General features: G+C 35.9%; 1 protein-coding gene across 1 annotated transcript; it reads left to right on the forward strand.

The window, feature by feature from the left end:
- The first annotated feature begins 243 nt into the window (after nucleotides 1-243).
- NCAPG (non-SMC condensin I complex subunit G) lies at nucleotides 244-23,885 on the forward strand. Its single transcript, XM_002193607.6, has 20 exons — nucleotides 244-451; nucleotides 1,053-1,262; nucleotides 2,129-2,357; nucleotides 3,645-3,790; nucleotides 4,720-4,804; nucleotides 8,020-8,212; nucleotides 9,691-9,840; nucleotides 11,901-12,041; nucleotides 13,253-13,376; nucleotides 14,088-14,177; nucleotides 14,330-14,509; nucleotides 14,939-15,049; nucleotides 15,571-15,690; nucleotides 17,202-17,438; nucleotides 17,764-17,945; nucleotides 19,832-20,006; nucleotides 20,459-20,620; nucleotides 21,458-21,629; nucleotides 22,654-22,729; nucleotides 23,554-23,885. The coding sequence occupies exons 1-20, from the start codon at nucleotides 341-343 to the stop codon at nucleotides 23,678-23,680; spliced, it is 3,021 nt and encodes a 1,006-aa protein (XP_002193643.4). The 5' UTR covers nucleotides 244-340; the 3' UTR covers nucleotides 23,681-23,885.
- The last annotated feature ends 1,950 nt before the right edge of the window (nucleotides 23,886-25,835 follow it).

The following is a 25,835-nucleotide window of genomic DNA, read 5'->3' on the forward strand; positions in this document are numbered from 1 at the left end:
GGGGGATGGGTGAAGTCACCATCCCTGGAAGTGTTCAAGAAGTGACTGTTCTCAGGGCCATGGTCTAGGGGACATGGCAGTGTTCGCTCGCAGCTTGGACGAGAAGATAGCAGAGTCCCCCTGTGGCGGTAGAAATGGCGCCGCTCCCCGCGCGCTCCCGCCCTCCAGCCGCCATCGCCCGCCCCGCCTCCAGCGCGCAGGCACGAGCGCGCGCCCGCCCGGCGTTCTCGCGAGATCGGGAGCCGCTCCCGCGCGGGGTTTGAAGCTGCGCGCGCGGGCGCCGCGGCCGTTGCTGGCGCGCGCGGCCGTGAGGGGTTTGGTGCCGCAAGCGCTCCCGGCCATGGTAGCCAGAAGGAAGCTGCTGCAGGTCCAGGAAGCCTTTCAGCTGGCCCAGAAGCCTCGCCAGAACCACGTGAAGCTCGTGGCGGCTCTGAAGAGCACTTATGCTCAGGTACGGCTGCCCTCGGGCGACCCGGCGCGGGGGGAGCTGAGGGCCCCAGCGGCTGCTCCGCTGGTCCCCAGGGGGCGGGGGCCGCCTCCGCAGTGTTCCCCTAAAGCGAACACCAGTGTGCCTAAGGAGAGCCCGCAACGTAAAAACAAGCTAACAAACAAAACCCCCAGCCCTCCCCAAATAAACCCACTCAAATGCTGCAAAGCCAGGCCGCTGAACTATTCTGCACAGTTGTCTGCGGCGAACGCGGCGATGAGAGCTGCCCGCGGGTGTTGGTGATGCCGCGGGAAGGTGCTCGGATACTCGAGATGTGGGTGTGGCGCAGGATAGAATGGATGGGGTGCTGATTGTTGTCCTGAAATCTATCGGCCGGGGGGAACCCCGCGGTTATAATGTGCCTGCTGTGGAGTTACAGCAAAATACTCACTGAGGAGGGCACGACAGCGGGTGTGCCCCGCTGCTAGCTGTAGCCCTTTAAAAATTTAAATTCAATTGGAAGCTGTCAATTGTAAGCCCACTTACTTTATTTTTTCTGTGGTACAGCTTCGAAAGATGAACCGGATAGTTATATTTTGTTGTGCTTTGATTTTTTTTTTCCCAGTTGGATGATAAAGAAGACTTTAATGAAAAATTCATTCACTTCCTCAAGTATGCTATGATAATCTATAGGCGGGAACCAACAGTGGAACGAGTGATCAATTTTGCAGCTGGATTTGTTACTTCGTTCTATCACGTGGAGACAGAAGATGGTAGTAAGGAGGGAGAAGAAGATAATTTACTTCTGAATTATGTGTTTAAATTCCTGCTTGAGGTACAGTTAACATATATTCTTAAATGTCTAACATTTCTAACTTAGAAATGTTTTGCAGTGGGGAAAACTTGCTGGTACTTGACAATAATTACAAATTAGAACTTAAAAAGTGAAAGCAAAACAAAGCTAGTGTTTGACAAGTAACACCATCCCCATTCTCCCAGCACAAAAAGATACACCACATCACACACAATAATTCAACAACTGGATTTCAAAATTGGCCTTTGAGAAAAATGAATGTTCTCTTATATGGCTATCAGATATGTCACTATAGGCTTTACTATAGGTATATTTGTAAGTGTGAAATTTTAGAAGTGTTGTGGGAATTAATTTATACTCTCCCTTTGATAACAAAAATATTAGAAGATCTATGCAACTGTGGTTGGCACATGTATTAGTCCTTTCTGCTTACTGCATTACATGGCTCCAACAGCATAAACACACAAATAGAATTACATTTTCCTAAACTATTGATTTGCCAAGGAAAGATTATGGATCAGGCCTAAGATAACTAATCATAATTGCTGATGTGTTTTTTTTTTCCTGCTAATGTTTTATGGAGGAAGAACAGTAAGTTGGCTAATGCACTGCAGGCTGCGTGCAGTGGTCAGTGTGCTGCTTCCTTTGTGAAGGCACTGCCAATTTTCTAGAGTTGCTGGTCTAGGCAATGGGCTGTAATTGTTTTTTAGTTCTATGGCTTTTTGAAATTAAAAATAAAATTAAATTGGAAAAGCTTTTGAAACATAGAAGTCCATATTTCATTAATTCTGTAGAATATTAGGCACTTAGATGTACACATTAATAGCCTTATGTTGGAAATGAGAAAAGTGTGATAATAAGAATATCTTTTTTTTTCTTTCCCTAAGTCTCACAATGCGAACAGCCATGCAGTTAGGTTTCGAACCTGTCAGCTTGTTAATAAGATTTTGGGAAATATGCCAGAGAATGCTGAGATTGATGATGACTTATTTGATAAAATTAATGAAGCTATGCTGATTAGACTTGAAGATAAATTTCCAAATGTGAGAATTCAAGCTGTCTTGGCCCTGTCAAGGCTTCAAGATCCTAAGGATGAAAACTGCCCTGTTGTTAATAGTAAGTAGTATTGGCCTTTCTCTTTTGTCTAATTTACCTTACTTCAAAGTATTTTAAAGCTTTTTTTTTTTTTTTTTTTGAGCACTGAATATAAGGATGCTTGAGGGTATTCTTGTAATAATTTTTAAACAGTGAAATTCTTTGGTAGAGGAGATGGAAGATGCAAGTGCTATGTGTGTTCAAGGGGAAAAGACAACTGTTAGGAGAGATCTGCTTGGACAATCATACTGAGGTCTGTGAACTGATTGTAGAAATAGGCTTGTGAAAATGTGTTGTATACTAGAGTGGAGGTATAATATGTGTTTATCCAGTTCTTGCCCTCTAAGGACCCTTTGGTACTGTTAATTGAATTAGTACAAAACTCTTAGAAGAGTAGAGATGATAGAGGAAAAACTACTGTTGTCTCAAATTATGATAACTTTTCTAGAAGAGATCACCATCTCTGCAATGCAGAGATCTTGATGATGTTTGAGGCTTTCTTTGTGTATTGTATGATCCTTGACTAAGTTGCTACTTCCTTTGCCTCGAGGTAGACAAAGTCTAGTTTGTACCAGCAGAGTTGGTATGTAAATTGTGCCTTGATTAATCTTTACATATTGCCTTTTGTAAAGAATTACTTAATTGGGATTTTCTGTTGATAAGGTAGCTTTGTTTAAATTTTATTTTCTACGTGTTGTTTATAGGTTACTTATTTAGGAGCACATAAATTTCATAGTAAATCATTGTCTCACAGAGCAAGATGAATTCATGTATACTCTGATTAAACTAAATTTATAGCTGCTTTGGATTTTGAATAAGGTTCAAAATATAATAAAAGAGTGTGAGGGATGTTAGGGATTTACTATAAGAGTTTTGGTAGGATTAATGGAGATTTCAGTTTTCCATTTATAGGAAAATTTGAGGATCTAAAAGATAATGAAGCTATCACAAAATATAATGAAGAAGTACAACTAGTGAATAGAGGTCTTAAAGAGCCAATATTTTGAAATTTTTTTTTTTTCTGCTAATAAATGACAAAGTGGTTATTTATGGGTGGGATCTGGAGCAGCAATTTTTGGAGTTATTAACTGAAGATCTTACTTATGGTTACAAATATTATTTCTTTTGACATCATAGCTCAGCATGTAGTTACCATAAAATCTTGGAGTTGTGACCCTGAACCGTTTCGTAAATTATCAGCTCTGCAGGGGCAGGAGAGGGGTTCTGATAATAGCTGCTGATTGTATTTTCTGTTTTTCTTTGTTTCCAACTCATATGAAAGCATTATTATGACTATTTTATTTTCAGTTTACAGCATGTTGCTTGAAAATGATTCAAACCCAGATGTGAGACGTGCTGTGCTGTCATGTATCGCTCCATCAGAAAGGACTTTGCCAATAATTGTAGGCCGCACCATGGATGTAAAGGAGGCTATCAGAAAGCTGGCATATGAGGTAAATTGGATTACTGACTATTAACTGCAAAGGCTGACTTAGAAAACAGACTATAAATCTTTTATTATATTTCACTTAACACTAAGAACAGTTAAATAATTTATTTTCATTTACCAAAATTTTGAGGGGGGGGGAGGTGATTTAATACTAGATTTCTAGTTAGAACTGCTGAAAACTTGACTGTAGAACTTGCTTGATAGAAATTACTTGTGTGGTAGAATTTGTCTGTTGAAGATCAGGTAGTAACAGTATGAATTATGTATGCAGTCTATTGTTTTTTCTTTATGCATTTTGTGATGTTACTGAGCAAATTTGCTTTTCTGTTATTACATAGTGGATGTTAGGACCACAGTAGTAGTAAAAAATGGCATAGTTTTGGTATTGCAATTTTGGGAAGTATCAACCGTTACTCATGTTTACATGCAGAGGTAAGAAAGTATGCTAACATGTCTGTTTCTTATGTAGGCATCTTATGGGAGATCTTGAAATAAAATGTTCATTTTTTGCACACAGAACTGCTTATTTTATTTTAGGCTAGATTGGTTTTTTCAACTGAATCTCTGTGTCAGTAGGTTTTTTTAAGGAAAGTACCAAGTTCTGTAATTTATTGTAGGTATTCATTACCCTTCACACTTTAAAGAGAAAGGCTAGTTTTCATGTCCAGGTGTTGCATTCAAGTAGAGCTGATGAGCTTCTAAGCCATGTGTTAATTTTATTGTTTATTTTACTTTGTTTTCCTCCATGCACAAGGATCTGATAGTTAATGTGTTCGTACAGTGCTGTTGGTATAGGTATTAGAGGTTTCTATTGATTTAAGATTTATGCGGAAGTATAGTTAAAACTCAAAGTGTAAAACCATAGGTAGGTAATGGGATTGTTTGTTATCACATGTGGAAATGTGTTTTAATGTCTTAATATTTTTTTTTAAGGTTTTGGCAGAAAAAGTTCACATGAGAGCTCTGACAATAGCACAGAGAGTTAAATTGTTACAACAAGGACTTAATGACCGATCTGGTAAGAGATCATGGGTTTATTAACATCTTAATACTAATGTTTAAGAGAGAATACTTTCTAATGTGTTGGGGGGACATGTGCAAAAGCTGTGATAGCAATAATAAGAAGCTTGAAGAGTATCAGGAAGTGTTTAGACACATTAAATCTGCTTGCTGCTTTGTTTTTCCAGGCCCCTTATGGTGAACAAACCAGAAAATAATTGCACTTTCAAAAAACCTGAAAGCCAATGAGCTTTAAAATAAGACCAAATACTATTAAAATTTTTTAAAAAAGGTAATTAAATACAGAATCTGAAAAATGTAATTAATTTGGTGTATTTGGAAATGTTACATTACAGATATTTTTGTAACTAATAAACTTATTAAAGAATTTAAATGTGAACATTAATATCAGTTTGAAAATATTTCCTTTGTGCTCTCAGAGAGAAATCTCAGCTGGTTATTTTTTTGTTTATCTAGCTTGAATTTTCTTTTAATGAATCTTTGACCCTTACGCATTTCACCGTGGGGCAGCTTTATTCTTTTTAATGTCTTTTGTACTGTATCACTCTATAGAAAGAGCCATTCAGAATATACCCATAATTGTGTGGGGTGTTGTTGTCTGTTGTCAAAAGATCAAAACATCACCTGCATCTGGGCAAGACAGTTTTGCTCTGCCTACATAGAACATAGTTTTGTTTTTTTTTTGTTTCCCTCAACAGCAGCAATTGTATGCATGAATTTCACAATATAAGCTACTAGTTTTACTGAGTGCTGATGTGTAATCCCCCTACTTTGATTGGAAAGTTTGCACTAAGCTGAATTTTACTCTGAGAATTTCCCTTGTTGAGTGATGATATGCTGCTTGGGAATTGTGAGAATTATGATCTATGTGGATATCCACTTACAAAACAAGACTGAAGTACTGGGAACTAGATCTCCTTAAGGTGTCATGCATACATGTATTTTTATTGATCTGCTATTGTTTTTGGCTAGCTGGGGATCTTATTCTGTTCTTGACAGGAAAGGAAGAGAGAATCAGCTGAGTCCCTTTTTATGCTTTGTAGAACTACACTTAGAAAGACCACCTCCTTCTGTATAGGAAGTTTTAGTCACTTTGCATCGCCTATCCTGAATTGGTCTGTAGTAGCCTAAAGAAGTTTGCTATGTTCTGTTTCTGAAGTCCAACACTGAAAAACCTGTGTTCTGAATTACTGTTTCTTATTGATACACTAGTTTTGTTTTATCTGACTAGTTGCTGCTTGTCTGCTGGCTGCCGCCACTCCCCCAATAATCCTTGGTCTTGAGAGATACTTCTTAGGGTGAATGCATTTCTCTCAGTAATCTTTCCAAACTGAGGAGGAAACTACTTTCCCTAATTTTTCATGTGATTCTTCACTTGTCAGGAGCAAATATTTGTTGTATTCCCTTAAAGAGAAAGTACAGCCTTTATATGTGGCCTGTTTCTTGGTGATATTGATGTGTTCAGCATAAAGAAGTGTCTTCTTTTATGATCCAGGACAGATACTTTCTTAGTGTCTGTCTCTTCCTTAGGATGATTTTACATCCCAGCTATTGAGGACTTTCCTTTTCTTGACATTACAAGGGAAAACATCTGCCAGGGTATATAGTTTGACTGATATCATATGTTCTTTGAAGATAACCTATCTTCAACCTGTAAGATAGGTTGTATTCCAAATTGGCTATTTGATATTGCAAATACTGCAAATCCTGTAACCTTGAATATCTTTATTGAATTTGCTTATCTGGGTAACTCCTGAGCTAACAAGAGAGAAACCTGCTCATTCAAGGTTACCCACATTAAAATTTTGGGTGTTTTTCCATATTGGCTTCAGAACAAGGACTTATAGTCAGAAAAGGTCTAGAATACATAATCCACATTCTGCTTTGTTATGCTTTTCAGGGTGAGTTCAGCTCATTGTACTGTATTCTACTAGTTTATGCTTTTCACCTTCTTGGAGAGGCTTCTTATCCTTAGGACAGTAATTTAGCTTTTTCAAGGCCTTTTTACAGTTCATTTTGAACTCAACTATATTTAAGTGCTGTAGTTATTATCATGAGTTACATATAAGAGGAAAGATGAATGTTGTTAGTGTGTGTGGATTTCGTTTCCCTTATACTGGATATTGTTTTCTTAAAGAGCCTAAGAGTAAAATTGTTTTCCTTCCTAGTTACTATGTTTTTACCTCCATCAGACTCTTAACCTTTCAACTTCCCTGCTTAAGTCTGGGTGAATGCATTAATGATGTATACATTCTGGATGTTCCCATAAATACTTTTTTCATTATTAAAATGGTAGTCTATTGATCCAGGAACTGGATTCTTGTGGCAGTGGTGAGTAGGGAGTTAAAGTATCATATGTAAACTTCATAATCCATTCACATAATTTGAAATAGCATGAGAATTCTTTATGTCCAAAAGTGGCTGATTGCTGAAACAGAGCAAGTATGTAACAATGCTTACCCAGAATATTTGGGACTGGAGCATCCCTGTTGCAAAGACAGGGTGAAGGAGCTGGGCCTGTTCAGCCTTGAGAAAACTGGGAGAGGACTTCATCCATGTCTTTCAGTGTCTGAAGGGAGGGTGCCAGGAGGATGGAGCCAAGCTCTGCTCAGTGCTGCCAAGCAATAGGAAAAGATGCAATGAGCAGACACTGATGCACAGAATGTTCTATCTGAATATGAGGAAGAATTTTTGTACTGTGCAAGTGACCAAACACTGGAGCAGGTTGCCTAGAGAGGTTGTGGAGTCTCCCACACTGGAAATATTCAAAAAGTGTCTGGATGCAGCCCTGTGCCATGTGCTCTGGGATGGCCCTGCTTGTGCAGGGAAGTTGGACCAGATGACCTACTGTGGTCCCTCCCAGTCTTACCTATTCTGTGATTCTGATTTTGAATATTTCTTCTACAGGAGTTTGTGGTTTGTAGGATTTCTGAGTTGAGATGCTGTCTTTAAATGTAAGTTTTTTTGATAGAGTCTTTTTTTTTAAATTCCCTGTGAGAGGAAAAATTACATTGCCTTGAAAAAAGGGTGTTCCCTAGGTAGTTCTTGCTAAACAGGGTTTTTCTTTATTTAAGGTAATGTACAGTTGAGTTTAACTGTCTAATAACTTATTTTGCAAAAAGACTAATACAGAAAAATGTTTTGTGAAAATATGTTTAATAATTGATATTTTTTAAACTTTGTTTTAAACTGTTTGAATTCCTGTATTATTAGATGCTGTAAAGGAGGTAATGCAGAAGAAGCTACTTCAAGCCTGGTTACAATTCACTGAAGGGGATGTTTTAGAATTGCTTCATAGACTGGATATAGAAAACTGCCCAGAAGTGGCCACCCCAGTACTAAATGCTATGTTTTCATTATCTCCACTTCATGACATTGTTCAGAACTGTAAAAACCTTGATAGCAGGTATGCAGAGCATTCTTCATTTCCAAAAGATGAGTATTTTGTATGAGAACATAAAACTAAATTCCTTTTCACTTCTTAAGATACTGGCACATTTCCACTGTAAGAAAGTTATTTCACTATTATTGATGCTTTCTAAAGCTAGACAGGCCCACATCTACAGTTTTGGAGTGCAGTGCATGCAGCATCTACTGATTTCAAAACATGTCATGCTACTAACCAGAATGCAAGGCCCTACGTATGATACTGTGCATTTCCTCCCATAATACAGAGCAAGATTTTGTTATTGCTTTTTAATCAGTGACAATTTGTCACTTAATTTTATCATCTGAGACTCCTACCACTCTTCAAAATAATTTCATTCCGATTGGTCTGACTTTTATCCTGAGCAAAATGAAGCTTGAATTCTGAAAAACTGGGCTGAGAATTTTTTAAAGTACCATATCTGTTAGACAATGACATTTTGAAAAGTAAGTCAAATTACTCATTTTATAATGAAGCTTATATTAATTTAATTTATGGAAAACAGTAGGATTGTTTTTATATGAAGTTTCTGAGTACAGCTTGAATGATGGAGTATCAGAATAATAAATAGCTAGATTTTTAAAGTGATTTCTGTTTGTTAAATTTACTTTTAAATAAAGACCTGTCATATTTATGAGAACCTGTCAAATGAGCAGTTTTCATCTACATGTTATCTTGGGTGTTTTTGGCTGGATTTTTGTCTGTTTCGTGTGTGAGCAATCTAAGGCAAAATCAAAATTGTTGATAGTTTACAAGCAAAATGGGATTCAAGGGAGTAAAAAAGTACCGCCACAGTGATACTGTCTTCTGTTTTGAAGTAGAATTAATGCACAACTTAATGTTCTGCTTCAAAAACAAAAATTAATTGCCATACTTGGCATGAAAAATACTATAGATCTAAAAAGGAGTAGGGGTCTCATGATGGATGATCTGTGTATGATGGCAGATGATGATGAACTTACAGAGTTGCAGGGAAAAAGTTGTATTAGATTTTGCATTTGGCATACTATGATTGCTACTCCATTGTTGTCTCAAGATCTTGTATTAAGAATGGAAGAAACAATTCATAGATGCTGAAAAATATTTTAATGCAGTTTTGCATTTTTGTGGATTAATGGTGTTCAGTTTTCCAGACTTGTGCAGTGATAACAATGTTTCATAAAGTACCTGGCTGGTTGCTCTAGAAGGTCTGAAGGGTTGGGCAGAATTTTTCTGCAAACTGGTGTGAACAGCCTTGAGTTAAAATACTGTGAATGGCTTGTGGAGCTCTGTGTCCTCAAGAGAGAGGAAATTATTTTTCTCAATCTCTAACTATTTCTGTGGGGAATACTTTTGATGGTGTTTTATTTGCATTTTTGGAGATAATATTTATTTCTTATTTTCTAAGACTTCAGTGTATTTATTGTTTTATACTCTTTTATTCATCTCTTCATATCGCTTTGTTTATTTTTTTTTAGAAAGCTGATTCCACAGGAGGATTTAACAGCTGAGAATGTGTTATATTGGAGATGTCTTTGTGAATATCTAAACTCAAAAGGCGAAGAAGGTGAAGTTTTACTAGAACAGGTGTTGCCAGAACCAGCTATATATGCAGATTATTTATTGAGGTATATTGCATTTAAAAATAAATCTCTTACTACTAAAGTATATTTTTTAAAAATTTGAGAATATTTCTTTTATTCAAGTGTTCAGGTATCCTTCAAACCCAAAATTGTGCTTAAAAAATTTTAGCTTTCCTTTTTTGAAAATATTTTTGAGAGATTTTTTAGAGCTTGCAGAAACTGTCACTTCTTCCATTATTGTAATTTGTGAGAATAAAGTAAAATTTTGCTACTGTGCCTAAGAGAAGAATTTTTGAATTGAAACTTCCTTTCTCTTTTGCCTGCTGAGGCAGACATTCTCTCTAAAAACTTATGTTTGAAGGCAGTGACAGAGCTGCAAAATGAGCCAGTTATAGAACAGTTATTTAACCGGAGGGTGCAGGAGGCTGGAAATGAATGTTTTTTTAAGGCAGTGTTTTTACTCAAGCGAAGAATGGCAATTTTTTTTATTGATGGGGTGTGTGTTTGTGTGTTTTGCTTGGGTTTGTTTTTTGTTTTGGCTTTCTTTTTTCTTTTTTTTTTTTTTTTGTCTTCATGGGGTTCTTTAGTCTTAACATAAATTTTGAACAGAATTTGCTTCTGAGCATGGATAATGATGGGAAATCTTCATTGAGGTGTTGTACCTGTAAAACAGTGAATCTTCCTGAAATGATAATAAATCAGATCTGCTGAAAAATGCATTGTATTGATAGATGTTTTCAATTAAAAATATGCATATTCTTTTCTCACTGTACTGGATGTAGTATACTGTAGTGATTACAGAAGTCATTATTACACATTTCAGTGTGGAATGTGTTACCATGTTTCATAAACTTTTAATAAATGAAGCATCTGTGCTTCCTTAGTTTTGAAATGTATATCTAGTCTGGTGGTTATAAATTTATTCATTCATTTAACAGTCCATGAAACATTTATTTTCCAAAAAAAACTGTTCTTCAAGAGAACATTTGTTCTGTTTTCATCCAATCTTGCTCAAAGTGCCTTCAGTTACATTACTCTTTAGGGTGAGGCTAAAATTAATCAGTTTACTAGTAATTGTTTATGGTATCAACTGTTAAAACCCTCACTATTGAGCTGTTGTTTCAGGTAAGATTTTCACTCAATCTTCTGGTGTACAGTGTAAAGTTGTGCAGTGCACTGTTGAGGGTGTTTGTTAGGAGAAGCAGGAACATGCAAGTCATTTCATTGGGTCTTCAGAAAAAAAGCTGGATTGTGAGCTGCATTTCCATATTCACTGTTACCTGGTGCAGGTGACATTATTATTAAATGATCAGAAACAATTTTTATTTCAGATCTTCTTAAATAGTAGTTACATGCAAAGTTTTTTTTGTCCTAAATTTGAAGACATTGTAAAAATCTGCTAAAAATAACAAGCTGTTAATGAAAAGTATCTACAAAGCTGAGGTAGGAAAAAAGCATCGTTTTTACAGTTCCTGTCAATATTTGAATTGTATTTTGTGATATTGAATTTTGTACATGATGTTTCACTCCAGATTTTCTGAACATGCATAACTCTTACTGATAGAAAAAATTTTGATAAAAAAACAAAGAAATGGAACAAACTGATCACACTTTCCATGCTGAAATGTATCTGATGAATGTATGTATGACTGAATGTATCTGATAACAGGTTCTTATTCTGTGATGACATGTTTAATCAGATTAAGAAGTCACAGTACATTTCCATGATTGTTATTAAGATGTTACCTTTATGCGTTTTTACAGAACTGAAATCACATGTAACATTACTTGACAGTTTGTTTCCTATGTATTACATTCACAAATGGGATTTTTTAAAAATGAAGTGCATTATTTTGAAACTGTACATTATTTAGTATAAATAACTTCGTGAGAAATATATATGAAAAAACACTATCATAAATGTTTAGGGTTTGTAGCTAACATAACCATTTGTTTATATAGGAGAAGAAAGTGGTGTGGTTTTTTATTGGGGTGGGGCAGGTGTTGATAGTTGGATTTCTTTGGAGTGTATTTATTTATTTACTTATTTATTACTGTCCAACAGTGAATCTGAATGTAATTATATCTGTTCTGTTTGGGTTCAGTTATCTTCAAAATATGCCAGTTCTCAGTGAAGAGCAAAAAGAAGATTTTAATTGTTTTGAAAACCTGATGACAAAAGAATTCATAGGCCAGCAACTGATTCTAATCATAGGCTGCATGGATACCATGGAAGAGGGAGGAAGGTAAACTTAAATATCAAATTTGTGTTACTAAGCTTAAGACACTCAAGCCTGAGGACAGGTATAGAACCTCTGCTTGGAAAATAATCTGATCAAACAGACAAAATACAGTTCTAATGCTAGCTGGAATAGGAAGCAGTCTCCTTAGTGGAATTGGTCCCAGCGTTGTGCCAAATATTGTCTGCTTACTTTTATGGAATAGTAAGTTCTAATTTAGAAGTTTGTTAGGGGAAACAAATTCAGTTGTTTCCATAAACTATTATTGAGATTATGAAATTACAGAACTGCTCATTTGGAGCATAGTATGTAAAAAATAAAGGGAGAAAAACATACTGCTTCACAACAGATGACTTGTAGCATGCCTGTTTGTTTCTTGTATTTTTAAGCTATAATCTGCCAAGGTCTAAAAGGCTACAAATATCTTAGATGCCAGGCTAAATTGTGTTAACTGAGTCATTGTTACAACTTGAACAGTCTTTTGGTGTGAAGTATGAAGAGCGAATGAATTTGAAAATTCATACATACCATCGCAGACATTTTGTGAAAACTTGCAGTTATGGTAGTATAAACACAGCAGTAACTTCAAACTCTCAGTGGAATGTGTAAATGTGTGCCAGACTGGCAGGATAGTTTAAGTTGTTTTTTCTTTTTCTTTTTCTTTTTCTTTTTCTTTTTCTTTTTCTTTTTCTTTTTCTTTTTCTTTTTCTTTTTCTTTTTCTTTTTCTTTTTCTTTTTCTTTTTCTTTTTCTTTTTCTTTTTCTTTTTCTTTTTCTTTTTCTTTTTCTTTTTCTTTTTCTTTTTCTTTTTCTTTTTCTTTTTCTTTTTCTTTTTTTTTTCTTTTTCTTTTTCTTTTTTTTTTTCTTTTTCTTTTTTTTTTCTTTTTCTTTTTTTCAGTTTACTGTCAATTAATTTCCCTGAAAGCATTCTGCAGTATTGATACTGACTGTTTCTGCTGGTATGACTTTGGACAGTAGGGACATATGATTAAAAAATTCAGCATTTTGTTATCAAGGGAAAACAGGTAAAAATCAGTAAAAGACAAACATTGCTAAGTAAGAAGATACATTTGGCAGCTAATGTAGCTATTGAGAAAAGTTTCATACTGTATTATGAAGTCTTCATCACAATATCTCCAAGTTGGTAGGATAGTAACTCTTATGTCTTCCATTTTCTTGAATAAGCAAACATTGTTTGTTTTTTTTCCTCTAATCCAGAAAGCATCTGCTAGTTGTTTTACAAAAGATTCTCATTTTACCTTCAACTTCAGCAGTACTTATCCCTCTGCTTGTTGAAAGATTGCTCAGTATTGTTAACAATGACGACAGAAGGATTCAAATTGTAAGTAATTGTAAAAGCTTGTTTTCTAGTCTCTGTCTTCCCCATAAATCAAACAGCCTTTATGAAGCATTGTAAAAGAAATATCAGTATTTAAATATTGTCTCCTTCCCCCTTGTTTTTTTTTTGGATTGGTGGTGTGGTTTTTTGTTTGTTTTGTTTTGTTGGGGTTTTTTGTTTTGTTGGTTTTTTTGGGGGGGTGGAGGGGTTTGCTGCTGTTGTTTGTTGTTATTTTGGCGTTAATCATAGCTGCATTTTGTGGTTTTCTAGAGACCTTTATGTTTAAAGATGTGACTGGTGTTGTAAATGCAGTCCTCAGACTAGGAAAGTGTTACACTTTTACACTTCAGTAGCCTGTTCCAGAATACTTTATCGTATTAGATGCAAGGTCGTTTGACAAAAACATCCAAAGTGAGGATGATGTCAGTTTCCAGGTTTCAGATTTCTCTTCCCTCCTGTTAACTCAGATAGGAACTTAAGCTCTTCTTGTTAGCTTATGCAGCTGGATGGGAGAAAATGGGATTGAAATGTGCTCATGGTAACATTATGTGTTGTCAAAATGAGGATTATTTACAGGGAATGAGCTGCTAAGAGAAACTGCATGGATGTGGAATGCTTTCTCAGAAAGATAATATTTTAAATTTGGAAAAGTTAAATGCTTAGTATATACCTGAACTGCAGTTAATGGCACTAATACATTTTTTGTAACAATAGATTGCAGAAATTATCTCAGAAGTTCGTGAGCCAATTGTTACAATTGACCAGCCTATTGATGCTGCTGAAATAAGAAAGCAGAAGCTGAAGGTGAGCAGATTTTAGTTAATAAGGAAAACATTTTTAAGTTTAATCATCCAGAGTTTTATATAGTAGGTTAATATTGGCTAGTGTCAATAGGGTATCACTGGTTAATACCCCACAGATTACTATGTTAACTTTCTTTTTACTTTGTATTTCAGCTGGCTGAAATAAAAGTGAAACTTTTTGAAGCAAAACAAGCTTTGGAAGAATGCATTACTCTTCAGGATTTTAATACAGCATCAGTATTAAAAGATAAAATAACTGAGTTGGAACACACAAAAAATGAACTGATAAAAACCACAGAGCAAACTGAAATTAAAGAAATGCGTGTGGAGAAGGTATCTTCCCTTCCTGTATTCCTAAGTGCTGGTTATGTTTTAAAATTTATTCTTAATTTTAAAAGAAAGTGTAGCTTGGCCTTGCCTCAAATACATTTTAAAAATGGTATTAGTAGTCTTTGTCTGCAATTATAGCAGTCAATAGTATGCTCTAGCAAAAGATAAATTGTATAGAAGCTGATGGTATGCTCTAGAAAAAACAAACAGCTGTCTTGTTCTTATTCTTTTTACTTTTAACTAACTGAAAACATAAAAAGGAATTTATTTTGATCATAGCTTATAGGCAGATGATGATTAATATTCTTGCATAACAAATGTGTAGTGGACAGGAGAAGTTTATTTGGGTAGGGACAAATTATGATTAATGGCCCCATTCTTATCATAGCCACCATTTGTATTAATAATGTTTGTCTCTTTTCCAACTTGAAGAATGACCCTGAAACACTGTTGAAGTGTCTGATGATGTGCTATGAGGTTCTGAAGATCATGTCTCTTTCTAAAGGAATCAGTCCAACCATTAATGAAATCATTCAATCTCTGGTATGTAGGAATACAAAGTAACTTTAACTGTTAGTAAATGCACACATATTAAATGATGCCATTGCATTGTTCATACTGTATCTAGTCTGTTTTTTCTTTTGTGTGGATTTTTACAATTGTCTTCTCAAAACCATTTCAAGTACATTAAAGTTGGATCTGTATTTCATACCTTGGAACTGGGTATTGTTTCTCTGCAAGAATGTTAATGTCTTTTATGAAGAAAGGTGTAGGCTTGCTGTTGTGTGTTGGTTTTTTTGTTTCCCAGAGTGATCAACTCCATTTTGTTTGAAAACAGGTATTCATTAAAAACACAAAGAAAAATGCTCATTATTTTGTTGCTGATTTCAAACAACATACTCAATCTGCTTCTGTTTATATCTAGATAAATTTGGTAGGTGCCATTTTCCAATCCTGTATCAAAATAAATTATTTTAATTTCAGGGTAAGCATATTTTTGTAGTCAGACTTTTATTTTCAGTTTATGTATTTTGTCTTATAAAGTTTAATATTATTGTTTTCAGATACTTCCAGGTGTAACTAATGTCCACCCAGCTGTGAGAAATATGGCAGTTCTGTGTTTGGGTTGCTGTACCCTTCAGGACAAAAAATTTGCCCAACAGCAGTTTCCATTGCTGTTACAGGTAAATATCTGATGAGAAATGAAATTATGGTCTTTATGACTTAGCAAATAAATCTAGTCTTGTATCTATAACAAGCTATCATACATAGTAATGTTCTTTGAGAACCAGTAATTCCTGACTTCCTGAAGATCTGGAGAGTGTGGTTTCCTGTAGATTTTTCTGTTGTCTAATAAGATTCAGTTTATTTTGGTAGTAGCGTGTTTTACCTTTGTAAGGTCACCTGTTGTCTTAAAATTTTCTAGGAGTTCCTTATCTTTAAGGTCTCACTTTCTTTTCCAAATCTGGGTGAAATCTGTCATGTATTTGTTACTCAATACAGGAAAGAGAAGCTGTAGAATTCTCTAAGCCTTCCTTGGGAAACCAAACTGAAAATGTGTCTGATGGTTTTCACATTTCTGTTGCATACTTCCATGTGATATTCGGTGTCTGATTTAAATTCTGAATAATTAATATGTTTATATTAAAGATTATGGAAGAATTGTTAACTAGAGTATAAAGCAATATTCAAACCAACAAATAATAGCATGGCCAAACATCTGTGGATATGGAGCATGTTGGATGCTGTAATATCCACAGTTCCTATCCTTGTGGTGATTGTTCTGATACCAAGGTAATTATATCAAATATGACACTTGTTGACTCTGGCTTTGAGGGAAGAGTGGGTGGCCACTGTGCTCTTCTAAGAGTGTGTTCAGGCAGACACTGGAGAAATGACAGCAAGAGTTGAACTGATACGCTTGGCTCAGACAAGATAGTAGAGTTGTCAGTCACAGCAGGAGAACTTCGTTCCTAAAAAAGTAACATTTTGTTACATTGTTTTTAACTTGCCTTTCAGTATGTTACATAAAAAAAAAAATTCTTTCTAGAGGATTTCAGTTACTTTAGTAATTTAACTTTTTGAGTTAAGCAATCTTTCTGCAGGTACTAAATCCCACAATCTCTATGTAGGCTACTAGCAGAAGCAGGGTGTTGGGCTCAACAGATGTAGAATCTCTGGGCTAACTCATGATGCATGGTTTTACTTGCATCTTATTTCCATGATAATACATACAGTAACCTATGTAACTTTGACTTTTATTACTCTCTTGGTCCCTGTTGTCTTTCTACATACTGTGATTTTAATTGAACTGTACTTTATTTAGCTATATTTTTGTAATGCCTAACACTCTGCAGCTGCCACAGGCAAATAGACTATGTTTGTCCAGTGTCTATTTATGCGTTGAACAATAAGAATTACATCCCATTCATGGATGTTCACTCCATAAGTGAAATTAGTTTGATTTTATGTAGTGCAAATTGCATAGTTGACTTGATAAATTATATCCCAGATGGTATTATAAATTCAGGTTTAAATTTGTATCACACCTTCCTAAAGTTTGCAAATTGGTTCAAGTATTATAAAAAATTTCCCAAAATGATCAATCTTATTAAAAGAAAAATCTTACTATGCTTAATCTCAAGATTTGTGGTCTACTGGAAGATGATATATTTATTTTCCATATTAAACCTAGGTTATACAAATAGATAAAATAAAGATAAAGCTCAGTGCTTTAAAGGCAATCTTTGATCAACTAATCCTGTTTGGAATTGAGCCTTTTAAAACCAGAAGAGGCAATGACTCTCAAAGTGAAAGTGCACACATTAGAACAGAAAATGGTGAGGATGAAAGTGAAACAGTAAAGGAGGAAGAGGAGACTGCCACAGTTCACAGCCTTCTGAAGCTTCTTTCTGGTTTCTTAGACAGCGAGGTAAGAAATATTATAAAATTTGCCTTAGTTTTGTTTTGAAATTATTTTTGCAGATGGCTTATCATCTCATTAAGTTGCCTGGGAATAGTATGTGATATGAATTGAAATTAATGGTCTAATATTCAAATACCTGTCCTAGAAAATGACAAGTTTGTCACTGGTGCAAGCTAAGATTACCCGTGAGCAGTTTTGCATTCTATTTGCAGGTGGAAATACGTGAATGTAGAGAAGTGATTGCTAATGTAGGATATAGGCTATTACAGTAAAGTATTAGTGAAAAACATTATGGTTGGTGTATCGTGTATATGATGAGCTCTTTCTTCAGTATTCAGAACTTCGGACAGAAGCTGCAGAAGGCATTGCCAAACTAATGTTCTCTGGGAAGCTAATCAGTGCCAAGCTCCTTTCTCGTCTTGTTTTGCTGTGGTATAATCCCATGACTGAAGAAGATGCTCGGCTCCGACACTGTCTGGGAGTTTTCTTCCCTTTATTTGCTTATGCAAATAGGTAATGCTTTTTTTAATTTGTTATATGACAATATACATTCATCTGGCAGCTTTAGGAACCTTTTCTTAGTCTTGCTCTATTGCAAATGGCACAAATGCAAATTAGATTTAGACATCTAATTCAGCCTTGTATGCCTATTGCTTTTGAAAGTACATAATCTCAACCTGTGACCATTCTGAAGACTTTCCATTAATTCCCTGTTACCCCTGTGGCTTCCCTTATTTTTTTTTTTTTTTTTCCTAAGCCTACAATTGAAACTCTTCTCAAAGAGATTGAATAAAATTAATTTAAAAATATGTGCTTTACTTATTTATGTTGAGCACTACAGGTAGGCTTTGAAGTGTCACTAAGAAGTAGCTAGCAGGAATGCTTCAAAAGAAAATAATCAGTGCCCAGCACTTGTCAAAGCAGCAGGCTGCTGGGTTGTGGTTTGGGGTTTGTTTTTGAACCAAGGAGTACTCCAATTTAAATTCATAGCATATTCAAATCTCCTGTTTATTTTGGTGGTGGACTGAAGAGGTCGAGAGCTTATGGAAGGGAATAAGAGCTTAAATAGCAATTCTCATCTCCTTTTACCTGCTGCTGAAAGCTTTTTAGTAGCTGCTAGTGGTTTTACCAAGTTAGAACAACTAAGTATTTATCTGCTTTTGTATAGTAAAGTTTTCTTTTAGGTGTATTATGTTACCTTATCTATTTTTCAAACCAAATTGAATTAAATTTTTGTGGCCTATATGTTGCCACATTAAGAGGAGTAGTACAAAGGGGAGTTGTCTTGAAGAGGAAAACGTCCCTAAGAAATGTGATATTTGCTGTTGTCAGAAAAAAGCCAAAGAAAAATACCCAGTGTCCTATAGAATGGGGGTTTCCCTACTCAAATTCTTATGAAAGTAACAGAAAAATTGATTTAATATGTTTCCAATATCTCTGATAATGAGTAATGAATTTAAGCTTTTAACATTGATAATATTTTACTAGTGAATGTAATTTACAAGGAATAGTCTGAATGATACTTCAGTAATGCTTGAGCCAGTATAAAGCCTTAAAGCTGCTGAAAGGGAGAGTTCTTGCTTTGGTTCTTTTGTAGCCAATTGTAGTGCTCAAAAGGGTTTTTTGGCAGCTGGTTTGGCTCCATAATCCAGCAGCAAATAATATGCTTTTTTAAAAATTACTTGCTTTCTTGGTTTTCTCCTGTAGTTATTTGGGTTCAAATTGGAAGTTAATATAAATATCAGCAAGAGTAAAGGCTTCATTTCAACTGTACCTTGTACTTTTTGACATCTTACTTGTTAAATAGTTTTGACAAGTCTTGTGGAGCCACACTTTTAGACAACTTGCACAACCAAGTGAAATATGATTTTTAGGCTTGCTTGGCAGGAGTTATGAACTCTTCTGAGAAAAAAATCACCAGTATTTCTTCCAAAAATCCTGTTAACCACTGTGTACTTTTTTTACCAGGTTTCCTTGCTTTCTTACACAATGAGAAGTGCCCCCAAAGAAAAATGTTAGCAGAAAGGAGGAATGAGCAGAAAACAAGATTAATCTATGAAAATGAATTAGAGAAATGTATTTATGGAATTTTTTTGTCTTGTCCTTCAAGACAGAACATGTCTGTATATATCAGTTGAGTTTTCAGTAGTAACGATGAATGTTCAAATTCTTCAGAGGAAGGAGGTGTTACTTAAAACTTGCTTGAAATACCATGTGCTAAAAGTTTGAATTGGTACTATGAAGCGGTTTTAATGTCTTCAACTTTCTGGCTGTTGCTTCCAAGTTTAGCTGCTCTCAATTTGCTTTGATTGATGTACCAGGTCAGTGAACTTTCATCATGGAAGAGAAAACTTAATTTTGTCTTATTTTGCTACTAATATTTGACTTCATTGAAACAGGTCTAACCAGGAGTGCTTTGAAGAAGCTTATTTTCTAACTCTGCAAACACTCTTAAATGCTCCTGCAACATCACCTTTGGCTGAAATAGATATCAGTAATGTTTCTGAACTGTTAGTGGACCTGACGAGACCAAGTGGACTGAAACTTCAGTCCAAGAAGTTTCAGGACTATCAGGTACAATGAGTTAAAGTGTAGGAAAGTAGTACTTGTGTCAGATTAAGAACTACTCCCCCTTAGTTTACTGTTACCTGTCAGGGCCTCTCTGGGTTTCCAGGTGTCAGCAGTTGGATTAAATGAGTGCCTGTTCAGGTAATGAAGTCTTTTAGCTTGACACTTTCCTCCCCCTTTTCCTTCCCTTTTCTTCCCTGCCCTATCCCAAATTTCCCCTCCGTCTTATAATTAAAAAATGCTAGTAGGAACTTTCATGTGGCTAATTGTTTATATTGTGAAAGATACTTATAAAAATCAGTTGGTGAATCTACTGGAAGTAGTGCATTTTAGGAAGATGTTTGCTGTGTAAAATCAGCCAACTGTTTAAATCAGATTGTTCTCACTGCTCTTTGTAAATAGTCTTTGGTAAATAGTTCCCAGCAAAATTACTAATACCTAATTTCTTTCCTTTGCAGGAGTTAACAGTGCATGATACTTTAGCCATGAAAATTTGCAATGAAATCCTGGCAGATCCAACTGCACCAGATGTCCGTATTTATGCAAAAGCTTTAAATTGTCTAGAACTTAGTAGTTCTTCTACAGATAATCTTCTAGTGTTGCTCAATGAGATTCAAGAGGTAGTACACAAATAACATCGTTCTTAGTTTTTTAATCATTAATAGTCTAATGTTCTGATACCCTTAAAAATTGACCTTTTGTTTACTACGACCATATGACTGGACTTTATCTCCTAACCAGTTTTGAAAATTAATTTTTGAATAATTTACAATATCTGAGCTGATATCACTGCATAAACCACAGACAGTATAAGCAGCTCGAAAAAGTGTGCCCGACTTGATACATTTGCAGTACAGCAAGTTCTTTTGATAACTGTGGTGTAGTTATTGTTTTTAAGTTAAAATAAAATTCAGTATTGAGTCTTGCAGTTTTGCAGCTTATCTTCAGTTAATTATTAACAGCTGAAATTTTACAGCTAAAGTTATGCTATAATAGGAAGATCATTAGGCAGCATCACAAGGATGCTTGATTTAAGATGAAGTAGGAGAGGATTACAAGGATTTGCTGCTTTTATTAATATGGAAAAAAATTGAAATTTGGAAGTGTGGCACATATAGAACACAATAGTATCTAGAAATGTTGGTAAGAATGCTGAATCCATGATGGGATATCATCTAGTGGTAGCTGTACGCTATGTCCAGTTGCTTTAATTTTTTTCAGGCTTTCTTTTAAAAACATTCAGGTTTTCTTTAAAAAAAAATATTGAAAAAAAGGTATTTTAGTGCCTTGTATTGATGGAGAGTTTTTCTCCTTTTAGCTTGACTGGTCACTTTCATATCACACATTGTATCCTTTGTGCAGTAATTTCACCTAATCCTATTAGTAGGCAAAATTTATAGATAAAATAAATAGCTGTAAATTTAAGTAGCATTTAACATTAAATGTGTGCTCTCCAGAAAGTGGAAGATAAATCATGTCAAAGAGCTATTGAGAAGATCCAAATGAAATTGAGCAAGGATCCTAATGTGGGCAAAAACCACTCTGCAAGAACTGAGGAAACTGGTCTCTCTGAAAGGACACAGGAAAGAGACATCACATTGTCTGAAAATGCTGCTCCCAATGAAGAAGGTAATTCAGGAGGGGTGTAGTACAGTAGCATGTGTACAATTCAATGAATTGTTCAGATACAAATAAGAAGTAATAGGACTCGGGAGGCACCTCCAGCTCCCTCAGCTACTCCCCATATCCCTCATGCTCCAGACCCTTCCTCAGCTCCACTGCCCTCCTCCAGACTCACTGCAGCACCTCAATGTCCTCCTTGCAGTGAGGGGCCCAGAACTGACTGGGATTTGAGGTGTGGCCTCATCAGTGCTGAGTACAGGGGAATGGTCACTGCCCTGGACCTGCTGGCCACGAAGTCTCTGGTGCCAGCCAGGATGTCACTGCTGGCTCATGCTCAGCTTACAGACATTCAGCTGTTGGAGCTGGTCCCTTACAATATCAGTGTCCTCAAATGGAAAATCACCGTTCCCATGCTCATGGTCTTCTGATTCAGGGGACTGGGCAGCCTGAGGTGCATCAGCAATATTAATGAATCAAGCAAATAAAGCACTGAATTGCTCTGCTTTTTTCTTTAGTCCTGTTAGTCAGGTGACTGACCATCTTCAGCAAGTGTTCATCCAGTGTTTTGTTTGGATTTTCTCCTGCTTTTACTTCAAAAGTCCTTCTTTATCACAAAACACTGACCAGTTTCAACAGTAATTGAACTTTGGCCTTTGGTGCCTTCTCCCAACATGTATGAACCTCAGCTCTGCCATCTTCCTGCAAAGCCTGACCTTGCTGTCAGAGATCCTGCAGTTCCTTTTTTCTCTTGTGCTCCACAAGGAGGTCTCTATTCAGACAAGCTGATCTTCTGTCCCACTCACTACAGGCTTGCACAGCCACAGCCATTGACAGTAATGTACTGTGTTTCTGGGAGAAGTAAAAAATTGTGGGGTTTTTGTTGTTGGTTTTTTGTGACCACATTCTATCACTGCTGACTGCATATTTCTGTTTCAATGCAATATCAAACACTGAGGAAAAGTAGATACAAAATTAGTTTAAGAAAATAAATGGTATCAAGATACGAAAAAAGACTTTTGCTTATACTTAGGACAGCAGAAAGCATCAGAAGTGAGGACCGTGAGCAGAAGAAAAACTGGTGCAAGTGCAAAACATGGTCTTGAAAGGTAAATCCTTATCTCCCCACCATCAAAACTATGATGTCTGTTCTAGCAAGGAAATTAAAATGTTTTTGTCTCAAACATGTATGTTTTGATAACCCTCTGTTCTGAAAACACTGACAAATATTTAAGGAAAAAGATTTCTTCAAACTGACACTTTTGAAATAGTGGCAGGTTCTGCCAAGAAGGCTGTATATTTGTTTAACATAAGTTTTGAGTGTTGAGTCAACAGTTATTCTAGCTGAAAAAATTCAGGTTTTTGGTTTACATTATTGCTCTTCCTCCAATTAGTTTTTTCTGGCTTTCTTAATCTGTTCTGTGGAAGTATAAGTTTTTAAAATTTAAATTCTTTCCCCCACTCATCACAGTCTTGTTGCTTGTTGTCCAACATGTAGTTGGCAAGCATCTAGAAATGACTGAGAAGTGACTATAGACAATGGATTTCTTCCCTTATGATCTTGCAAGATATAAGCATTAAAACATTACTTTTCAGCTGTGTTCAACTCTTTCTTAAGCAAGCAATCCACTTTATTGTGACCAGGGTCAGTCTCTCCCATTTGACTGTTTGGTGTGTTTGCTTTGATTCCATCTAATTTTGGGGGAATTTGATTCCATCTAATTTTGCTTATTTTGCAACTCCTTATCACTTGGTTATCTTTACTGATACTGCTATATCACTTGAAAACACCAGTATATTCTCCAGAAAGAAAAAGTGTTTAATTGTTTAGAAGTATTTTTGCTCTTTAAGACCATTTTTGAAGTTTGTTCTATAAAAGCTCTACAGTTTTCTTAGACTTTTTTACCTAACTCTTAAACAATCTATGTTTCAGTTGTGATAGAATTTCAGAACCAGTCCCAGTGTCAAGTTCAAGGCCTCAAAGACGAGCAAAAACTTTGGCACTGGAGAAAACCCGAATGAATCTTTCAAAACTGTTGAATGAGGAAACAGATGAGTGAAGACAAGAGAAGAAAGTGCCTTTGTCAGCACTGGTAGTTAACATCAGGCTTGAACATAAGGTTTTTTTATTGCTAGTCATATTTACTCCTTTCATATGAATAATTTATAATTCTACATTTTTATATTAGGTTTTTTTTTTAATAGATGCTTGTATTTCTTGTATTTCCTGTAATAAAAATGGATTAAAATATTACCTGAACGAAACTTGCATGTTTTTTCTTTTACTTTATAGAAAAGAATGTATCTTACCTGCAAGAAAAAATTGCTGTTGTTGCTAAGTATTCCATAGTTAAAGCAGTTTTGATACTTACCAGTAGCAGAGAGTGGTTGCTTGTGATGGCAGCAATTTTGAATGTACTTTTATGGCACCTGCTTTCTTCATTTTTATAAGGTTTTATAACAGTAAAACCTGGTCAGCAGATGCATGTATTTACTATGCATGTTAATGTAAAATAGAGTTGGCTTTAATTGGGAATTCTGCTTCCTGCAGGTGTGTGCCCAATTTATTAAACAATGTCAAACTTGTACAACTGAGTAACTGATATCACATACCATACTGAAAATCTACTGATGCTGACCTTGTTATATAGAATCAGGGATGTGCTTTTAGAAAAGCATAAAAATATTTGTGGTACAAAATAAGATCTGGTAAGGAAAGGCATATTTAAGTACAGAAGAGACAAAAAATGAAATCTTCTAAGGTCAGTGTTGTGTGTTTTTAAAGTAGTATCCAGTTGTTATTTCTTTGCAGCTCTGAAGTTCTAAACACATAGGAATGGTGAGGAGTTGCAGAGGACAGTGCATGAAGCCGTGCTCACTCAGCAGTGACTGGGGCTGAGCACTTGCATTGGAAACGCCGCGGCAGCCACATCCGCGTCACAGTGGGGTCATTTCGGAGCCGGGGCAGCAAACTCCATTCCTTGACATGCACGTCTCAGCTACTGATGGCAAATGCAGCTTTCTAAGAAACTTGTATTTTAAACTGGTAAATATGCTATAAATGATCTTTGGTAATTCTCAGAAATTACTTAGGGACACGTGAAATTTAGTTTTCCTAAAGTGTAATGCTCAGACTTGATATTATGCTGTATCCAAGCTTGCATATAAGAAACAGAGGGATTGTGCTGCTTTTTATACTTTGCAGTTTTTCTTGGAACTTGTCAAAATGCAAAATGCCAAAACACACTTTTCTGCTGATATTTGCTTATTTAGAAGCTTCTGTAACTGTGGTGAATTAATTTTTTAATTTTAAACATAATTTTGAGGTTCTGATCTCCCTTTTTAGGTAACTTTTTAAATCCCCAAATTGTATTGTAGTATGAGTTTGTGTACAGGCAGCCACTTCAGATCAGAGATGCTCTCTGTCCCCTTGAATGCTGCCTGAACATAGTTGAAATGGCAAAGACTTGAAAACATCTATATCCTTTGAAAGGGCAAAGGATATAGATGTTTTTCTCAGTTACAAGAACTTCCTTGGGGTATTTAGTGTTGGGGGTTTTTAAATTTAAATTCTCTCTTCTCCCTCTTGAGTGGTTTGTTCTTTAAGCACTACTACACTTTCAGCATCTGGCACTAGTCCACTCTTATTTTTTCTTAAAATGACTTTTGAGGCAAAGCAGGAACAATAAAAATCCATAAAAGCCTCTGGGCATGCCTTCCTGAATGAGACTAGTTTTGCTTTCTTGCTGTTCTGTTGTGTCTTGTCACATACACAGGTTCTGTCTCTGGCATCTCTTGGGAATGCTGGACTGAAAAGATGAGGTTTCCCTCAAGTCACCTCCCAGTCTGTGCCTCTGCTGTGGATGTGGCTTCACTGATGTGTGTTTACAGAAAATAGACTTTGTCTAACTGGAGGCCCGTGGGGCTGGGGTTCTGCCCAGTGGGAGAGGCTGAGGAAGCTGAGCTTGTTGAGCCTGTGAATGTTGGGAGGATCCCCAGTTATCTGCAAAGAGTCCAGTAAAAAGATAAAATTGGGCTCTTGGTTGTGTATGATGAGAGGATAAAAAAACAATGGGTATAAATTGAAACTCGGATCAGAAAAGGTGAAAAAGGCAGTGGAACAGGTTAAAAATTGCTGGAACAGGTTGGCTGTGCAGGTTACAGGACTAGGTGTAAAACTGTGGACCTTACTGATGTCCTTTTATGCCAGACTTA

This window comes from Taeniopygia guttata, chromosome 4, assembly GCF_048771995.1.
Source record: "Taeniopygia guttata chromosome 4, bTaeGut7.mat, whole genome shotgun sequence".
Classification (NCBI taxonomy): domain Eukaryota; kingdom Metazoa; phylum Chordata; class Aves; order Passeriformes; family Estrildidae; genus Taeniopygia; species Taeniopygia guttata.